General features: G+C 48.5%; 6 protein-coding genes across 6 annotated transcripts; 4 read left to right on the top strand and 2 right to left on the bottom strand.

Moving 5' to 3' along the window:
• Window positions 1-439: 439 nt before the first annotated feature.
• Window positions 440-2016, top strand: LTR64_001242 (uncharacterized protein; the record flags this gene model as incomplete). The annotated part of the gene is made up of 2 exons (XM_064895623.1): window positions 440-610; window positions 664-2016. The coding sequence occupies 2 exons, from the start codon at window positions 440-442 to the stop codon at window positions 2014-2016; spliced, it is 1524 nt and encodes a 507-aa protein (XP_064758310.1).
• Window positions 2017-7422: 5406 nt separating this feature from the next.
• LTR64_001241 (uncharacterized protein) lies at window positions 7423-8524 on the bottom strand (the record flags this gene model as incomplete). Its single annotated transcript, XM_064895622.1, has 2 exons — window positions 7423-7517; window positions 7597-8524. 2 exons carry the CDS (start codon window positions 8522-8524, stop codon window positions 7423-7425), a joined length of 1023 nt encoding a protein of 340 aa, XP_064758309.1.
• An 857-nt stretch (window positions 8525-9381) lies between these two features.
• On the top strand, window positions 9382-9863 carry LTR64_001240 (uncharacterized protein; the record flags this gene model as incomplete). The annotated part of the gene is made up of 2 exons (XM_064895621.1): window positions 9382-9666; window positions 9723-9863. 2 exons carry the CDS (start codon window positions 9382-9384, stop codon window positions 9861-9863), a joined length of 426 nt encoding a protein of 141 aa, XP_064758308.1.
• Window positions 9864-10121: 258 nt separating this feature from the next.
• On the bottom strand, window positions 10122-10868 carry MRPL4 (54S ribosomal protein L4 mitochondrial; the record flags this gene model as incomplete). Its single annotated transcript, XM_064895620.1, has 2 exons — window positions 10122-10307; window positions 10494-10868. 2 exons carry the CDS (start codon window positions 10866-10868, stop codon window positions 10122-10124), a joined length of 561 nt encoding a protein of 186 aa, XP_064758307.1.
• Window positions 10869-11393: 525 nt separating this feature from the next.
• Window positions 11394-14927, top strand: SMC2 (Structural maintenance of chromosomes protein 2; the record flags this gene model as incomplete). The annotated part of the gene is made up of 2 exons (XM_064895619.1): window positions 11394-11431; window positions 11459-14927. 2 exons carry the CDS (start codon window positions 11394-11396, stop codon window positions 14925-14927), a joined length of 3507 nt encoding a protein of 1168 aa, XP_064758306.1.
• A 1130-nt stretch (window positions 14928-16057) lies between these two features.
• Window positions 16058-18940, top strand: LTR64_001237 (uncharacterized protein; the record flags this gene model as incomplete). Its single annotated transcript, XM_064895618.1, has 1 exon — window positions 16058-18940. The coding sequence occupies one exon, from the start codon at window positions 16058-16060 to the stop codon at window positions 18938-18940; it is 2883 nt and encodes a 960-aa protein (XP_064758305.1).
• Between the last annotated feature and the right edge of the window lie 73 nt (window positions 18941-19013).

Below are 19013 nucleotides of genomic sequence, written 5' to 3'. Positions count from 1 at the left end.
GCTATACGGGACACCGTCACTTTTCGGAGACATCTTTGATCAAAAATGTGCTGCTGCCCATATCAATCAAGAGTGAATGTTGCAGCTGGTCGTGTTCCTCGCTTATAGCAGGAGGTTGATTGGTGCCCACTTCCATTTCGCGAAGTCGTCGCCGAAATTCTACTTCTAGTTGCAAACGTCGCCATGGATTGAAACGTTTTTCTCGCAAAACAGCATAAGTCAGATCAGCTGGTCGCATGAGTGGTGTACTGTACGAGTGTAGAGAGAGCTCTGGGCTGTGTGCCAGTTGCTCCTTCCCTCGGGTCACAATGCTCCGATTAGCGAGAGCGCGTCGGGGTGTGTTGTCGTCACAATCCTGACAGCATCGAGGAAATCGCTGTACAGGTCAGATCAAGCATGACCCTCGTTCACATCTCGTTCCTGTCGATTCCTGCTCGTCATGCGAAATGGCATAGTCGTCGCCAGTAAGCATGCCCTACGATCGAACAGGCGTGCAATAGCTGCACCGTTCTTCCAGCTCCGAAGATGGGAGTCAACAGTAGCTCCAGCTCTGAAACCACAGCGGCGATGGTCTACACCACTAGCTGAGACCATTGCCAAAGCTATAGAGGTCAGGCTCTCAACACTATTGAATGTACTTACACTCGGACTGACCACTTTCAGGTAACTGGTCCGATCTCGATAGCCTCGTATATGCGACAATGCCTCACATCTCCAGACGGAGGCTACTACACCACGACCCGACCAACGTCCGATCAGTTCGGACGGCGAGGTGACTTCATCACATCTCCCGAGATATCGCAAGTCTTTGGTGAGCTGGTTGGGGTTTGGTTCCTGACAGAATGGATGGGTCAGGGTCGGCCAGCAACTGGCGTTCAATTTATGGAAGTAGGGCCGGGTCGTGGAACGCTCATGAGTGATATATTGAGGACTGCTGCACAGTTCAAGAGCTTTGTGCAGGCGATCGAAGCTGTTTGGCTTGTTGAGGCAGGAGAAGGTCTACGAGAACATCAACGCAAGTTACTCTGCGGAGAAGAGGCAAGGATGAACCAAGTGCAAGAGAAAGGCCAGACGCTTTACTGGGAAGCTATGAGCAAACATGGCAACGATATCCCTATAAGATGGGTTGAAGATATTGCTTTGCTACCCGAGAATCAGGGTAGTACCCAGAAAATGCCTTTCATCGTTGCTCACGAATTCTTCGACGCTCTTCCAATCCATGCCTTCGAGTCAGTTGCGGCCGCGCCAGAGTCAGAGAAGGTCGAACTACTGGACAAACATGGTCGACCTATGGTACGGCCCAATCCAGCCAGCAAAGTCCCTCAATGGAGAGAACTCCTTGTTGCCCCAACCCAAGCTAAATTCGACCTCTTCGCACCAGCCAAGGCAGGTGGTCTTCAGCAGAAACAACCAGAAACAGACTTCCATCTCACGATTGCCAAAGCAAGTAACCCGAATTCGATTGTGATTCCTGAACGTCCACGCTATCGAAAACTGAAGCAGCAACCTCAATCGCGAATTGAAGTATCGCCTGAAAGTTATAGATACATGCAGGACTTTTCAAAACGTATAGGTGGGAACTTGTCTGGTGGGAAGCCAGCCGGTGCAGCATTGGTCATTGACTATGGTCCACCGGACACGGTACCTGTCAACTCTTTCCGCGGCATAAAAGAACACAAAATCGTTTCTCCTTTCTCCTTTGCTGGACAAGCCGATGTTTCAGCCGATGTCGATTTTGGTGCACTTGCGGATGCAGCTGTCGAAGCTAGCGAAGGTGTCGAAGTACATGGTCCGGTCGAGCAAGGGTTGTGGTTGAGTCAGTTAGGTGTTCAAGATCGTGCAGCACGTTTGATGAAGAATGTTGATGAACAGAAAAAGAAGGATATCGCAAGTGGGTGGAGAAGACTTGTCGAGGGTGGCCCAACAGGAATGGGCAAAGCATACAAAGTCATGGCCGTTTTGCCTGAGAACGGTGGACAACGACGACCTGTGGGCTTTGGTGGTGACTTGAAATGATCATGAAACGATAACGCATTAATTTAAATTCATCCATGTTGACTCTTTCGTCCACCTTCGAGTTACTATGTATGTATCGGCTATCAGTGTGTTTGACAATGACCACCAGCAACCGACTGCGGTCGCCTCACGCTGGTTAGGATCCAACAAATTCATTCCGGCGGTTGCTCAATATACAGCAGACTCAAAACTCCTCGATCCTCACCTCCGAAGACAACCTGATCATCTACCTCTGTTGCTCTCACCACCTGCTTGCCTATCTTACAATATTTCAAGCGTTTCTCTTGTACGCTATCAAGCAGCCAAGCTATTGACGCTGCGAAACCATTTGCCACAATACGATCTTCCACCACCATCGAAACTGTCGCAACGACATTGCTCAATACTTTTTGAACGATTTTTGGTTCGGGAGGACGCCCTCATCTCGCACGAAGATTGTATGTTCCGTCTGCACAATTTTCTACGTACCTGACGGGACCAGCACTGTCCTACGTCCAATACGTGAAGATTTGCACGACTCATTGTCCATTGCAAAATGCGGCTTGTCTTCGAAGATGCTATTTTGGGACAATAATCCCTTCACCCCTCAATGTATAAACTAAGTCGTACAGAAAGGTTACACTACGTAAGCAAGATCCCATAGTGCTGCGGTGACAAGTTCTCACTTCCCTTAGCAACTAGTACTGTGTTTTTAGAACTTCAAGCATATCACCACCGATTATCACCTTCGCCCTCCTCAGCCACGACCACATACTATCACTTTGTGTCTGTTCGCGACTGTATACCACGATGGCAGCAGTAAACACAATACTTACTACCCTGGTAGGGAGGACTCCCATCACCTCTACAGCCGCTCCTCCAACTGTCTTTCAGGAAGGCCGAATATCCAAACTGCAATAATGACCACCCCTGCACAGCTTCATGCTATTGACATAGCGACAAGAGTCTCAGCCGGTCTCTCGCTCTTCGGCTCCTTGTTCACCCTGACGAGTTACCTGTCGTACCAACCTCTATGAACGCCAATCAACCGTCTGGCCTTTTGCATTGCCATCAGCAATTTCTTTCTTTGCCTTGCGCTTAGTTGGGGCGTCCATGCACTAGAAGCAGGAGGTACCTCAACCTTTTGCCAAACACAGGGATTTTTGGTATATGTCTTCGCAATGACAGACCCATTGCTAGTGCTTGTAATGCTTGCGAGCTTGTGGCTAAGGACAAGAGGAGGACGAAGCGAGGATACGGTACGGCTGTTCGAGAATATCGGCATCGGATCTGGCTGTTCCGTGCCTCTTCTTCTAGGCATTGTCATACTGGCCTGGCGACCACATGGGAGGTCTATCTATGGTCAAGCGGGGGTCTGGTCCTTTATCTCGAATGAGTTTGAGACTTTGCGCATGATAACGTTCTTCACCCTGGTCTGGTAAGCACGTATCCGACGAGTTAATCGTCCTCCGAAGCTTGGTACACCAGCAACAGTACGTACTGACTCTTTCTGTAGGTTATCGCTAATATGCTCTCTATTATTCATCGTCATCACCAGCAGATGCATCCTATCAATCCGAGCTGAAATCAAAGCAGCACAGGCGTCCTCCTCGTCATCCTCTCTCACTGAAATTACTCGGACACACTCACGTTGGGAATCAATACACTGGAAATATGCCAGGTTCGCCTTACTCTGCACTCTTGTGCTGTTCGTCACATGGGTGCCTGCCAGCGTCAACCGAGTGTATAATGGCCATGTCCATCGAAATAATCCAGTCTTCGGGCTCTACTTTGTTGGTGCAATCCTCCAACCCTTACACGGCTTCGGGAATTTCATCATATACCTCAACAACAACTGGCCAGAATGTCGTTCTTGGATAAGAAGGCTGTGGGAGATGGTTCGTGTATTTTGCGTACGGCGGTACCGGCGAACACAGACGTAATGTACAATACACCTGCGTGATATTACGTATGTATACACTACATACGCAATACGTACGTATCAACGAACCAGATGGTCATTTCAACCCATGAAACATCTGGTGCACGATTAGCTCCTGAACTAACCGTACCGTACCTTTGTAGATATAGAAGTCGATGATCTGTCGCTCTCTACGTAGTGCTGCGTAACAAGACGGGTCGAGGCTGCGGATCTCGTCCTAAGCTTGACCTTTGTGGTACGTACCATATACACATACTGCCATTACAGCCTGTGTAAAATAGCGAGCTATATCATTTCAGAATCTGTTTATCTTACTCGACACAGTACTGATACATGTTTAATACGATATTAACAAGATGGTGATATAGCATCGAAACTGCTTCAACACAATGTTGACATGGTTCTGGCAGTATGCTGACACGACTTGCGTACCGAGAAATATACTCGATGCACTCGTTCGCTATCGACCAACATTTCTGGAAATAGATAGACTCGAATAACATAGATATTCAGCATGTTTGAAGGACGCCGTGCATACTTGTACGTGCCTAGGTATATCGCGCAATGTAATAGTACAAACGTAAGTCTGCTGCACGGACATTAAAGTTCGAAACGCGTGATCGACTTGGAAAACGAAATGCGGAGTGCTTGGAGCACAACTTGAGACGCCTCCAGAAGTGACAATTACGTATAGGCAGCGAAAAGTCTCGTTGCTACGTGCCGGAGTTGCTTTTTGGGTTCAACAACCGAACGTTCTCTCTTTCAGTCGCAAACCTTTATGAGTGACAAGTTTACGGCACGAGCTGGTGCACACATTACACGCGCAACGACGGTCATGCAAAGATATACTGTATTGTTCTGTTAACCGAATGAGATTCGTATGGTGTTGTGCAAACGTTTCGAGATTGAACTCCGAGATTTCCAGGGTCAATACGATCTTCGAGCTCGAGCTACGTGTTGGTTGTGTTGCCGTTAGGGTAAATTTGATGGATGCTGTATAAAGGGTAACAATCTCGCGCAGTTATTGAGTACGTACTCGACTTCATCGTGACTGGCAACTAAGAGGCTTCTTCGAGGCCGCGAGGTGACTAGATTCTAGGATGCCACCAGCCACAGGTTGCTGGCTAGTCGCATTGCAAAGTACGATCATAACGTACTGAGCTGCTCGGAAACAGCTCAAATAACGTTCCGTATCCGAAAGCACAGTGGAAGAAGGTGCCTGTGAGCCACATCAGTATATACACTTTGACAACAGGCGATGCAATAGCAGACGATTTTTGTCCCGGAATGACGACGACCACATTAGCAATTAGTGGGGCAGCCATATGCTCGGCACGGACCGCTATTGAATCCGCCTTTAGTGGGGGCATATGCGTGGCACCCGTTATCGCTCCACACTCTCCAACATGGTAGACGGTCCGTATTACCATTTAATTCTTCGCAATCGAGAACAGAATGACTGTGATCGTAGGTACTGAGTACATCGGTCGGTGATGCAGCCAGTAGAGATGTGCAAGACTCTCTTGCTGCCTTCATTGTGTTGTCGCCATAGGCGGACTGCCTTTCGTGAATTAATGCGTGACCACACAAAACAGAGATACAGCGTGTGTGGTCTCTCACTTGCTCTCTTAACTCGCTCCGGGTTTTCAGCTCTGCTGTTACAGTAACCTCTCGGTGTTCACTCATTATCATTGTGGTCAGCAATATATATTTCCTTCTTGTGTTGCCTCGAGCACACTCAGCCTTTTTCGCCAGTTTCAATTGTTGTCGGGTACGAGATGGATAAGACTTGGGACTAGTACCGTGGGTGACAGCAACATAAGGTCAGGGAGTACACCCGCGTTGACAAATGAATGCGACGAGTATATCGTGCGGCCTGTGATGATTTCTTGGTGAGGAGACAAGCGTTCGTTCGAACGAAGCACTCTCTCGAGGCCAGATTTGGTGCCTCGTGTCATCCATTCACTCTCTCGTCTTTTCATGGTTGTCAGTCGTGGCTGATATCGACTGCCTCTTCGGCTAGGATCGACAGAGCAGTGTTCGTGTCTCGAGGCAGGAGCAGCTTCTAGCATTTTCGGGAGTGTAGTACCACTAAGACTGTCCTGCCGACGATGGTGAGTACGTAGATACTAGTGAGGTTATGCTATATTTATTGGTTCAGAGGACAGTCCATCTTAAAGATGGCTCGAGCTCGAAGAGGCATGATGAGACGAGGACCAAGGCTATATGTGCCAGTCTACACCGTGTCTCCCAACGAAGTTTTCTGGACTGGCCTTGCAGTGCAAGAGGAGAATTGGGCAGAAGCTCGAGGTCTTTTGTCGTGTCAGCGCTACCAAATATCGTAACCACTTACTTTTCTGTGCTGTATTGGCATACGTATACACACAAAGCGTCGACCATAGGACGTTGAGATGAGCGTGATGGTTGACATTAACCGACGATGGTCTTGGTTGGCAGGCACGGGTAAGAATTGTTCGAGAACACTTGTGGGAAGCTACGCTTCACGCGCTTGCCACGGAGCACGCCTTCCAGCTGTCGAAGAAATACGTGGCCTCCGAATTCTAACCGCGTGCGGAGTATAGCTGAGCCTTTATGGTTCGTTGTACGGAACTTTCCACTGTAATAAATTGTGAATATTCTACCCTGCTGTTCAACTTCAACTTTCAATCAAAGACGTCCTAACACGAAAGCAACTAGCGTGATCGCTGACGGCACACTAATAGCTAACCCCGCCTTAAATTCCCCAACTTGAAGATATCGCCAACCGTTGTACAATGTATGAATGTTCATGATGTTGAGAACCACGGTCTCCTCCAAGGTTCTAGGCCCAGCAGTCCTAGCAAATTGCCAATTTAGTAGAGCTGAATTTGAGCGTATTAGCTGACGAGCACGAAACCATGTATTGGCTTAGAGCGACATACCGCTTGCGGCAAGCGAGGTTGTGAGAAAGTTCCAGCAGTTTGCAGCTCCTCGTTCTGCTATTCTATCCTCGGAGGCGGTTTTAGGGATTTTTTCAAGCGCTTTGTATACGACTTGATAGCCCATCAGCTGGTAGTTGTGTTTACGTTAGCTGCAAGTCATCTAACATGCGGAGAAAATGCTTACAATGTGCCCAGGCGCTGTAACGCCATATAAAAGCGCGGCTGTTTTGTAAAGTGTTGGGATCGTGGGCATCGACATTTTGAGATTCGTGTAAGATATTGAGTTGCTGTTCAAGACGACTTGTATATATTCTACATGCTCGGCCAGCCCGGCCTGGTTACCCCACTTTTATCATTCAGCTCAAATTCAAGTTGGCCCGGGCAAGCTGTGTAGCGAGCTGCTAACCAAAATTGGCGAATCTTCTCAACTCCTCTGAAGCAGCACTGGGCAAGGACTTGAGCTCACAAAATCCTCGCTGAAGAGATGAGTGTTGTAGCTGATCGCGAGCCGACGTAGTATTGGACGCAACTACAATAGCAGAACAACGACATGCGTGGTTTCAACTAGGCAGTAAAACTCGACACAGCGATCGTGACTAGGCATGTTTCCTCAAGAGTGAATTCGTAGCTGGAAGCTGGAAGAGTCTTGAATTGCTTAACTAAAATAAACTGATAAAGTGCTGATGTTTGCTTAAAAATCGCTTCAGACATCCCAAGGATCCATGTCCATAGCCTTACCATGCCAGTCCCTCATTTGCAACATCCTATCCACCGAAGAGTGCTTGTTTCCAGGAAGGTGTGTCAACCAAACATCCAGACTGGCACACTTTGTGAAAACAGTTGGCGCAACGACACCTCTCACCGGCTGGGCTCCCTCCTCAAACGTCTTCAGCGTGTTCATCCTGCAATGCATGACATGATCGTAGTCAACCAGTTTCTCCACAAGTGGTCTTTGCGTCCGCATTGCGCGGACCAGTCTCTCCCATGTGAAAATGCAATGGTGCCTGTGGTATGATTGATCCACATAAACGACATCATGATTTCCTTTTGCTATCTCGATGTCGTCGTACACCTCTGACGCCGATGGGTTGGCGAACCATGTCCAATTTCCCGCAGCCAGGAACTTCTCAGCTAGAGTCCAGTCGATGCATTCAGGACTTGTCCATTCTTGCATCATCACATCGTAGGCACATCCTTTGGCTCGTGCCTCATCCGCGTTGTGGCCGCAGTCGTGGATCTCGAAGGTCTTCCCGGCCATAGGGTTACCTGCTAGGATTGTGGTACCATTGGAAAGGAGTAGTGGCTTTCCAGTGATCTCTTCTTCATCGAGAGGTACGTAAATTCTGTTGTTTGCGACCTTGACTGGTGCTGGAGTGCCGGATGTTGAAGCTGGCAGACTAATATTGCTTACTCGCGTTGCTTGCGCTTCCTGCACAGCCTGCGCAACGCGATTCTCAAGCATGACTGAAGAGGTGTAGCTGACAGAAGGTATCAGGAGGGCAAAGAAGACACCGGCAACGGCAAAATATTTCCACCAAGGATTCTTCTCATTCTTCTCGGCATTGTCAGCCCATTCAGGAGTTCGCGTAGTTGTTGCTGAGCTGATCATGCCAATGTTTTCGGTTTCGTCGTCCGAAACGCGAGCGTATCGTTCGTTCGGCGCCATGATCGACAGAAAGTGGTGCACGAAGAGGCCGGCGGTGATATGGACGAGCTGCGATGAATAGAGAAGATGATAACAAAATCGTGCAGGGAAGCGGATTCAAAGGCTTGATTTTAGGAGCTGACAACGGTCAGGGGTCAGCCAATCGCGTTGTTGGACGATCCGCTTGTTCCAGACTTCGGTGGATCCGGTCCATGATCGTGAGTTGTAGCGTCTTCTTGGGAGTCATCATCATCTTATTCACTCGCTGTGCAAAGCTGCAAAACAACGATAAGGAAGAGAATGGAGCCGGCGGATTTCTTCGAAAGGCTCAGGAGGGCGCCTTAGCCGGTGCTTTTGTACCTACTGGCTCCCAAATATGTAGTTAGTGATACTGCCGTGGTCGTTGGATGATTGCCTGCTATGAGCTGATCCTAAGATCTGCGACTCATGCCATCGCCTAAGGGAGCGTTGATTGAGGCTAGGCCTCGAAGGAGTGGCGTGGGCAAGGTAGGCGGAATTACCAGCACATCGAAGAAATGATTACTAAGCTTTTCTTGGCGTGGTCATCTCCGCCCTGCTTCACGGTTCAATCCGCTCGTTCCACTGCGCTCGCAACACGGTGATCGGCGGAACCGATTGTGCCAACCCTTTTGCGTGCTGAGTGCGGCAAGATGTCAGCAAATCTACCTGACACGAGGCCCTTGGAAGGCTTTGTCGATATATCATCAAGAGGTCAAATATAAGCTTGGCCATGCAACCAATACCAAAGAGTGTCAATACTTGCTTGATGCGCTCAGCAGGGTCTACTACCGTATGACTGTAGCTATTTGTACGCCGAGCCATACCACCATCTACGTTTATTCGAGTAACATAACAAGATGTCCTCACTTCAATATTATGCATATTCCGGTCTAGGCGAGTGGGCGCGTAAACACCTAAATTATTCCCAAGCTGTCCGAATAGGCGACCAGATACAATGCTCGGGACAAGGCGGTTGGCAGCAGAATCTCTCAGCAGACGGCCTGCCAAAGTTTCCGACTAGCATCGACGAAGAGATTGTCCAAGCTTTCTCGAATGTGGACCTGGCTCTGAAAGATGCAGGTGGGAAAGGATGGAGTCAGGTCTTCCGAGTGAACAGTTACCACATTGATTTAACACCTGAGGTAAGATAACCTATATCCTAAGGTAGCATGAGGAAAAAAGCTGATAGTAGCTACAGGTCACCGGATTAATGGTTGAGAATTTCAGGAAGTGGATGCCAGATCACATGCCAATCTGGACCCAGGTTGGTGTGAGGCAGCTGGGGGCCGATGGCATGAACGTGGAAATTGAGGTTGTTGCTTATGATCCTGCACAATGAAAGCTCGAACAATCTTGTGCTGCGGAGAAGTGACCACAAAGGGATGAACGGCAGACTGGAGAGGATTGTAGCCAGAAGCTGGGTTATACTGTCGCCCAAGGTTCGAATCCATGCATTAGAATTAAGACAACTCCAAAACATGTACATGACTTGCTCGCGATATTTACGTGTGGACTGTCCGTCGATCAGTACCAACCTTGACTCAAGTCATCTCTTGCTGTTGCAAGGAGGGCGGACCTCTTCACTCCGGCTGCGAAATCAGTGCGTCGTTTCTGACTGGGATTGATGTTCTGCTGACGTCTCTTTTGGCTGATCGAACCGCATCTTATCAAGCTTCTCATCTAATTCAAGTAGGCCCTCTTGCTGAACAAGAAGTTGAGCTTCATCGTAAGCTTGCTGCCGGGCGAGTAGGACTTTTCGAATAGTAAACATGGTTCGTTTCACCTAGCAAAATTAGCCATCAGTACCCAAGTGTGATCTTGAGGACACGCTTGATAATGCTCCTGACGTTCTCAGACAAGTAATATAATCTCATATGTTTCTCCTTGAGCGAACCATTGAACTCATATCGGCGAGTGAAAAGAATCTCATCCCAGAAAGCAATTACAAGATGACAGGAAGCCCACTTACTGCTCGAGCACGCTCTTGATTCTCCTGCTCACCATAACCGAGGCGCAAGCTCGACATCTCCAGATGTCTTGATCCTATTCGATTGATCTCGAGTACACATTGCCAATAGATAGCATGCAAGTCTTCGAAACTCTTGAAAACGAGTTCATGGTAGGTCCAGGCGCGGCCGTGTGATTCTTCAAGGTCTGGTGCAAGGACAGTGCTGACGGTCTCATCGTTCCGTCCTTTGTGGAAGAACCCTAGCAAGCCGTGATCTTCTGATATTGGCAGGGCATCATCTGCAGACTTGCGACGTTCTGCTTCAGTTCGTGGCCGAGGCAACTCAGGATAGTGCTGCTCTACGCCCAATCTCTGCCTCCATCCAGTACTACGCATGGCAGAGACTCCACGCCATTTGTTGCTGTCACGGTTTCCGGAACGAGGATTTCGATGTCGAGCCTCGAGGCATGTTGAAGTGCTAAAGGCGCGAGTTCTTATCGAGAAGGATGAAGTGGTTGTTGCTTCTGCAAAGGCAGGCGCCAGAAAGAGGGGTATTTGAGTTCTGTTCATTTCTAGTCTTCTTTCGTTGGAGATAGGGATAGGGAGCGACAGGTTGTGGTGAAGCTGGATGAATGCGACGTACTCGTATTCAGGAAGACTCATCGGCACATCCAGAGGCTTTACAGATCTGTGCAGAAAGGAAGGTGCGGCGAGTTCGTCCAACGTGATTAGCGGGTTAGCCCTCGTACTTTGCTCGTTTACCGAGAGCCAAATTGGGAAGGAACAACAAACAGTCGCAACTGCCACAGATTAAATGCACACCGACAGCAACACTAATACATATACAAAATGATCGCGTATAACAACTGAAATCTGTTCAACTAACTATCCTCTGCACTACACAACTGGTCTGTGCCCAATATGAGGGTCGTCGAGCTTGTTCTCGACGGGTACAAGTCGTACGCTGTGCGCACAGTAATCAACAGTTGGGACGACTCATTCAACGCCATCACTGGCCTCAATGGCTCCGGAAAATCTAACATTCTCGATGCGATATGTTTTGTGCTTGGCATCCAGAACATGGGTGTAGTACGGGCTCAGAACTTGCAAGATCTCATCTACAAGCGCGGCCAGGCTGGTGTCACCAAAGCAAGTGTCACAATAGTTTTCGACAACAGCGACAAGAGCAAGAGTCCAATCGGCTTCGAAGAATACCAGCAAATAAGCGTCACGAGACAGATAGTTATGGGAGGTACAAGCAAGTACCTGATCAATGGACATCGAGCGCAGCAAGCCACAGTGCAAAACCTGTTTCAAAGTGTTGGTTTGAACATCAACAATCCCAACTTTATCATCATGCAAGGCCGCGTTACTAAGGTCTTGAACATGAAGCCCGCCGAGATCTTGGCCATGATTGAGGAAGCTGCTGGGACACGAATGTTCGAGGATCGGAAAGAGAAGGCGCACAAGACCATGACTAAAAAAGAGACCAAAGTACAAGAAATTGAATCCTTACTCCGCGAGGAGATCGAGCCAAAACTAGAAAAGTTGAGAGGAGAGAAGAGGGCATGGTTAGATTACCAGAAAACCCAGGGCGATGTCGAAAGGTTGACCAGGATCGTTGTTGCTGCCGATTACGTTCGAGCTGGCGAAAGAATGAAGTCCACCAACACTGAGCACGAAACGAAGCGAGCTAGAGTCGACCATCTACACAATAACGAGAAGAAGTTGAAGAGGGAGATTGACCACATAGACAACGACCTTCAACGTGTTAGAGGAACAAGGGACAAGGAAATACGCAAGGGTGGTCGTTTCCAGGCTCTAGAGGAGAAGGTCAAGCAGTACAGCCATGAGCTCGTGAGGCTGTCTACACTTCTAGATCTTAGAAAAAGTAGTGTGCTCGAAGAGGAGCAAAGAAAGAAGGACGTGCTGAAAACTGTAAAGGGTTTGCAGAAAACTGCCGCGGATCGACAAGATCAATACGACAGATTGCAAGAGAAGTTTACTGTCGCCAAAGCAGACCTAGATGCTCAAAATGCCGAAGTCGAGAAGAAGGAGGAGCTGTTGTCGACGCTACAGACTGGTGTCGCATCTAAGGAAGGCCAAGAGAGTGGTTATCAAGGACAACTATCTGAGGCGAGAAGTAGAGCCAATAATACTTCTACTGAAATCGAACAATCAAAAATGAAAATTGCTCATCTCGAGAAGCGAATCAAGGAAGAAGAGCCACGTGCTGAGAAAGCGAAGAAAGAAAATTCTGGCCTTCTCAATGGTCTTGAATCATTGAAGAAAGGGGCTCGACAACTCGAACAAGAATTAACTCGGCTAGGCTTCGAGCCTGGTAAAGAAGAGGCCATGCGTGAGAGGGAAGCTGCTCTACGAACGAGTGTCCGACGACTTCGAGAGCAAGCTGATTCACTGAGGAAGAAGGTATCGAACGTCGACTTCAATTATCAAGATCCCTCGCCAAATTTCGACCGCTCAAAGGTAAAAGGTTTGGTGGCACAGCTGTTTACTTTGAACAAGGACAAGAGTGTAGCTGGTACAGCTCTAGAGATATGTGCTGGTGGCAGGTTATATAACGTGGTTGTCGACACTGCCCAAACCGGCACACAATTGTTGCAAAATGGCAAGCTGAAGAAAAGGGTCACCATCATTCCCCTAAACAAGATTTCGTCCTCTCGAGCATCAGCAGAAAAAATCGGCGCAGCACAGAAAGTAGCACCTGGCAAGGTTGATCTAGCGCTATCGCTTATTGGCTATGATCATGAGGTCTCAGCGGCTATGGACTATGTTTTCGGCACAACTCTGATCTGTCATAATGCTGAAACTGCTAAGAAAGTTACCTTCGATGCTGCTGTACGGCTGAAGAGTGTTACCTTGGAAGGTGATGTCTACGATCCTTCAGGTACACTCTCTGGTGGCAGCTCACCAAACTCCAGTGGCATGTTGGTTGTCTTACAACAATTGAACGAGATAACACAGAATCTAAAGTTGCAGGAGCAGGAATTATCGGAGTTGCAAGCTGCTATGGAAGCTGAGGCAGAGAGGATGAAGTCGATCAAGACTCGAAAGCAGGAGCTTGATCTCAAGTTGCACGAGATCAAGCTTACAGAAGACCAGATTAATGGCAACGCAGCCTCGTCGATTATCCTTGCCATTGAAGACATGAGGCGACAGATCATTGAGCTCAAAGAAGTGCTAAATACAGCCAAAGCCGCGCAGGCAGTCGCTGAAAAGGATGTGAAGAGGATCGAAAAGGATATGGCAGATTTTAGCAACAACAAGGATGGGAAATTACAGGAACTGGAGACCTCCTTGTCACGTCTCAAGAAGACCCTGACCGAGACCTCAGCATCTGTGAAGACTTTGCAAAAGGAGTTGCAGGACGCACGGCTTGAATCTGAACAAGCTACGTTGGACATTTCTGGCGCAGAAGAGCAACTCGGTGAGATCGACTCTAATATCCAAGCAGCAAACGCGGAGCTGGAAAGTTCTCAGCAGGAGCAAGCTGAAGTGCAGGGACAACATGACATTGCTGCGGCCGAGTTGGCAGACGAACAGGCCAAACTCTCTTCTTTTGACGACGAAGTCAAAGAACTTGAACAGACCAAATCGAAAAAAAGCAAGCAAATAACCGAAGAGTCTCTCGAAGCACAAAAACTTGCTCATGCTGTCGAGAAGCTGGCCAAAGATGCTCAAGCCGCACAACAAACCGTGTCGCTGCTTGAGAAAGATCACGACTGGATTGCCGACAATCGTGATCAATTTGGACGAGCCGGAACCCCATACGACTTTACATCTCGTAACCTCAACGAAGCTCGCAGCACCCTCAAGAACCTCTCTGAACAATTCGCAGGCATGAAGAAAAAGATTAATCCAAAGGTAATGCCCATGATTGATAGTGTCGAGAAGAAAGAGACTGCTCTCAAAAACATGCTACGTACAGTCATCAAGGACAAACGCAAGATCGAAGAGACAATCGTCTCCCTGGACGAGTACAAAAAGGAGGCATTGCTGAAGACGTGGCGGAAGGTCACCGAAGATTTTGGCAACATCTTCTCCGACCTCCTGCCTGGGAACAATACTGCCAAACTTGTGCCGCTCGACGATGATGTCAGCCACATTCAGGAAGGTCTCGAAGTCAAAGTCTGTCTGGGCAAGGTTTGGAAATCCTCCCTCAATGAGCTCTCGGGTGGTCAACGTTCCCTGATTGCACTGTCGCTCATTATGGCATTGTTGCAGTTCAAACCAGCGCCAATGTACATCTTGGACGAAGTAGATGCTGCACTGGACTTGAGCCATACACAGAATATTGGTCGATTGATCAAGACAAGATTCAAGGGCAGTCAATTCATAGTTGTGAGTCTCAAGGATGGCATGTTTCAGAACGCAAACCGAGTTTTCAGAATTCGGTTCTCTGAAGGAACAAGTGTGGTCAGTATCATGCAGTAATATGGTGATGACAGGGAGATGAGCCATTGCTAGAGAGGATGTTGGTACTTTGAGCGTATATGCGGGTTTGATTTGTGTAGTGTCTGAGCGTGGCGTCCTGATACTGTCGGAAACTTAGCACCTGGGTCGGTTGTTTCAACAAGCAATATGTAGATGACTGAGAAATGAGGACACGATCTCTGCCCCCTAGGAACCATAAAGCCGAGAAAATCCAATTGGGCTTCAAAATATTATCCACCTTAAAGCATGGGAACAAAGTCGGCCATTTAGCGACTCCCAAACGTAGCCAGAAGCCGGACGAGGTCCAACAGGATAGCTTGAGGTCGGTAATGTATTTCCATCCCATGTCCGTGTCCGCGTTTGCATTGATACCACGATGCCCTTTGGCGAAACCGAGCCGCTACACAGACCAACGAGTCAAGCTGGTCTGGCTAAGGAAATCACGGGCACATCCTCCATATTATTACATGACCGAGGCTGCTTTAAGAATTTCTGTATAGCAGACGTTGTTGTTCGAATTCAAGTACTCCGCGCCAGTGATGACAAACGCTCAGTTATCCAGTGAAACAAATGGGAATTGGGACAAGGACTGGCGATCGATCTCCACACCCAATTCTATGTCACCCTGTCAATTTAGATAGATCAAGACACCCTATACTGTACTTGGAAGCAGTAACAAGCGGTGGTGCAATAACCGCCTTTAAGAAGCAGAAGCATATCATCTGCGGCCTCTGGGTCCCAGTGCATGCCATTCACCAAATAGCACTCGATCGTTCTAGATTGCCGCCTAATCTCCACCGTCAACACTACTTTTTTGCCATCTGGTCGACCTCACTTTTTCGCAGCCAGATCAGGTGTGAATTAGCGACTTCAATGATACCATAGTCACCTGCTTCCGTGCATACCATACCTCGTCCTTGCCTCTTTGACTGCAAAGTCGTGACTTCTTCTCCGTCACGTCTGCACAGCTGAGTTATCTGGTTTGGTGAGACCCAAATGGAAGGGGATGTTTTCTTCTGATGCTGGCGTAGCCACAATCCATCTGACACACACACACACACCCCCTTTGCTGTCACTACAGCAGGCTACGCGTCGTGGGCGCCTTGGAAGGTGCTTGACAGGCCATGATCATGGGAAGATATTCAACCGGTCGTGCGCACATGTACTTGTCCGTGCCTCATATCGCGGATGCCTTCGGCTGTGCACCTATCAATTCTCTGTCCCTGCCAAGCCGCCCAACGGATATCAATCCCATCTTTGACGAACAAAAGCACAAAGAACCACTCGCACCTCGCAACACCATAGGCCCAGATACATATGGCTTATCCACTGGTTTGGACGCCGAGACTTTCTCACCACCTTCACCCCCAACCGATTTTCGTGACCCCTATCTATATCCTGTATTGACCGGGAATGAGTATGTCCGCCTTACCACGCTGTGGTATCACACCCAGGGTTTGACCGAGGACAAGGACTTTCTATGGAGGATCAGCAATTTGCTCGGCATGCTCAAGGACTCAATCCGATGGGAATTTGCCATCGTCGGCATCCTGGACAATGATCACTATACCCGACTAGTCACGGCGAATCTGCCCATACTAAATCTTCCGCGTCGCGAGAGTACATGCTCTCATACCGTAAACATGTCCCCTGGGACTGTCTTCATGATTACCGATATGTCAAAAGACTGGCGTTTTCAGAATTCCCCACACGTAGCCATTGGTGGACTTCGAAGCTATGCTGGTACTCAGTTGCGAATTATGCTGGCGGATGGTATAGAGATTGCTCTTGGCAGTCTTTGCATCGCTTCCAACACGGTCGAGGAGCGTCTGACCGAGGACCAGAAACGCGGTTTGCTACGGGCTGCCGACACCATTGCAGCAGAGCTTGTATCGAGAACAAGAATGCGTCGCCTCAACGAGCGTCAGAACATGCTGAACCATCTGAGTCATTTGCGGGCAGCAGACAGCGACGATCCACAGGCAGCAGTCATACGACTTTTGACAACACTGTATGGAGGAGTGAATGTCTCGCTTGAGCCAGTCGTTTCCAATGCTGTGAAGATCAGTGGAACTTCTGTTCGGATCGAATGCTCCAAATTCACTGATGGCTTGTGGGAGGACACCGAGTTCATCAAACACGGCATGCAAGACACAGACGCTTTCAGTGATGCACGACGTCCTATTAGGGCAGTCTTTGCATACCTAAGACAAGGAGAGAGAGCATTGATCGTAGCTTCAGGAAAGCTTCGGTGTATCTTCGACTCTTTAGATGCCTGGTTTGTCGATCAATGCGCGCAGTTCATCAATTCCACGTTGCAAGACCGTCTACTTAGAGAAGCTCTTTGCGCCAAGGATCTGTTCCTACGTAGTATCACTCACGAGCTGAGAACTCCGTTGCATGGTATTCTCAGCAGTGCCGAATTAATGGACGAGGAATTGAGGATTCGTGAGGTCAAAGGTCTACAAGCACTCTTCAGTGACGAGTTCTCCTTTCCGGCATGTCTTTCCTCGATCAAACGATCTGGCAGAGAGCTTATGACGTCCATTAACTCGATATTGAAGTTCAATGCCTTTGCGGATGATACAATGATTATCAGGCCGACCGAGTACGACATTCGGGATTTGGAGGACACAGTGCTTGATGATGTACTACCAAGCTATGCTAGCAATCAGCTACAGGGTTTGTCAATCCTGTTCGAATACCATCTGCCAGACGAAAACACCATAATAAACGTGGATGCGAATGTGCTGAAGGAGCTCTTGAAGTCGTTGTTAACCAACTCTATCAGCGCAACCTCCCGTGGCAGGATACTGGTACGTACGACTTTGCTGGGTTCGTGCTCGCAGCTTGACGTAATCGACACTGGTATGGGTATAGCAGGATGCGACCAGGAACGTGTATTCCTGCCTTTCGAGAAGGGTAACACCCACAGTACAGGCGCTGGTCTTGGTTTGAGTTTAGCAGTTCAAATGGCCACCTCGCTTGGCGGCTCCTTATCTCTCATATGGTCTGAGTTAGGAAAAGGCAGCCACTTTCAACTCAAGCTACCATACTCCAGAGCAGTTAACAGCCACTCCGTGTTCTGCCACAAGTCACCCACTTTTGGCGACTTACCTTTAAGATTTTACAAAATTCGACAATCAGCACGCAACGAGCACTTGCTCTCCCACCTTGAAACACATTTGATTTCTCGTGGATTCGAAAAAGCAGATGGTCCTCGTGGATCAGTCATCATCACGAACCAAGCCGAACCATTTCAGCCATGCTACACTGGCCTCAGCCAGATTGAAACGCCACTTATGGTCATTACGGTTACTGAAGGTCCACTCAGTAGTGCCTACCAAACCTCTATGGCAGACGACATGAAACCACATTTAGCGTGGTACATTCACGGACCCTTTTACAAATCTCGACTTGACGAAATCATGCTCGAAGCCGACCACGCATTCGGTATTCATATATCCAATAAATCAAACAATCCATCCTACAGCACGATCACGATCACACCGAGCGACACCCTCAGCAAAGTCATCTCAAACACGTCTCAAATCCTTTCCGATACCCTCACCTTCACCACCACCACCACCACTCACACCAGAAGCAAAGCCATCTTTCGTGTTCTCCTCGTCGACGACAACCACGTCAACCTCAAAGTCCTCGAAATGTACTGCAAAAAACGTATTCTCCCCTTCGGCAAAGCCAGCAACGGCAACGAAGCTGTCTCCTCCTACAAAGCCGCCATGATCGACCTCGACTCGCCTTACAAACCATACAACCTCATCCTCATGGATCTGCAAATGCCCGAGTGCGACGGGATCGAGGCGTGTAGACAGATCAGGCAGCTTGAGCAGGATAATGGACTGAAACGGTCTGTGATATTTATGATTACTGGGCAGGACTCGGTGGCGGATCGGAGGAATTCACTGGAGGCGGGCGCGGATGAGTATTTTGTCAAGCCGGTGAGCTTAAAGAGGTTGGACCAGGCGCTTGTGGAGTATTTTAGGCTTTAGTTGGAGTTGTAGGGGTGGACGTCAGTGTGCGTATCAAGCTGATAGTTTCTTTAAAATATTTCTTGCCAACCAA

The sequence above is a fragment of the Lithohypha guttulata genome (assembly GCF_036872675.1).
Source record: "Lithohypha guttulata strain CCFEE 5908 chromosome Unknown scaffold_1, whole genome shotgun sequence".
Classification (NCBI taxonomy): domain Eukaryota; kingdom Fungi; phylum Ascomycota; class Eurotiomycetes; order Chaetothyriales; family Trichomeriaceae; genus Lithohypha; species Lithohypha guttulata.
The sequence above is the reverse complement of the archived record's forward strand: the minus strand, read 5'-3'. Positions and strand labels throughout refer to the sequence as shown.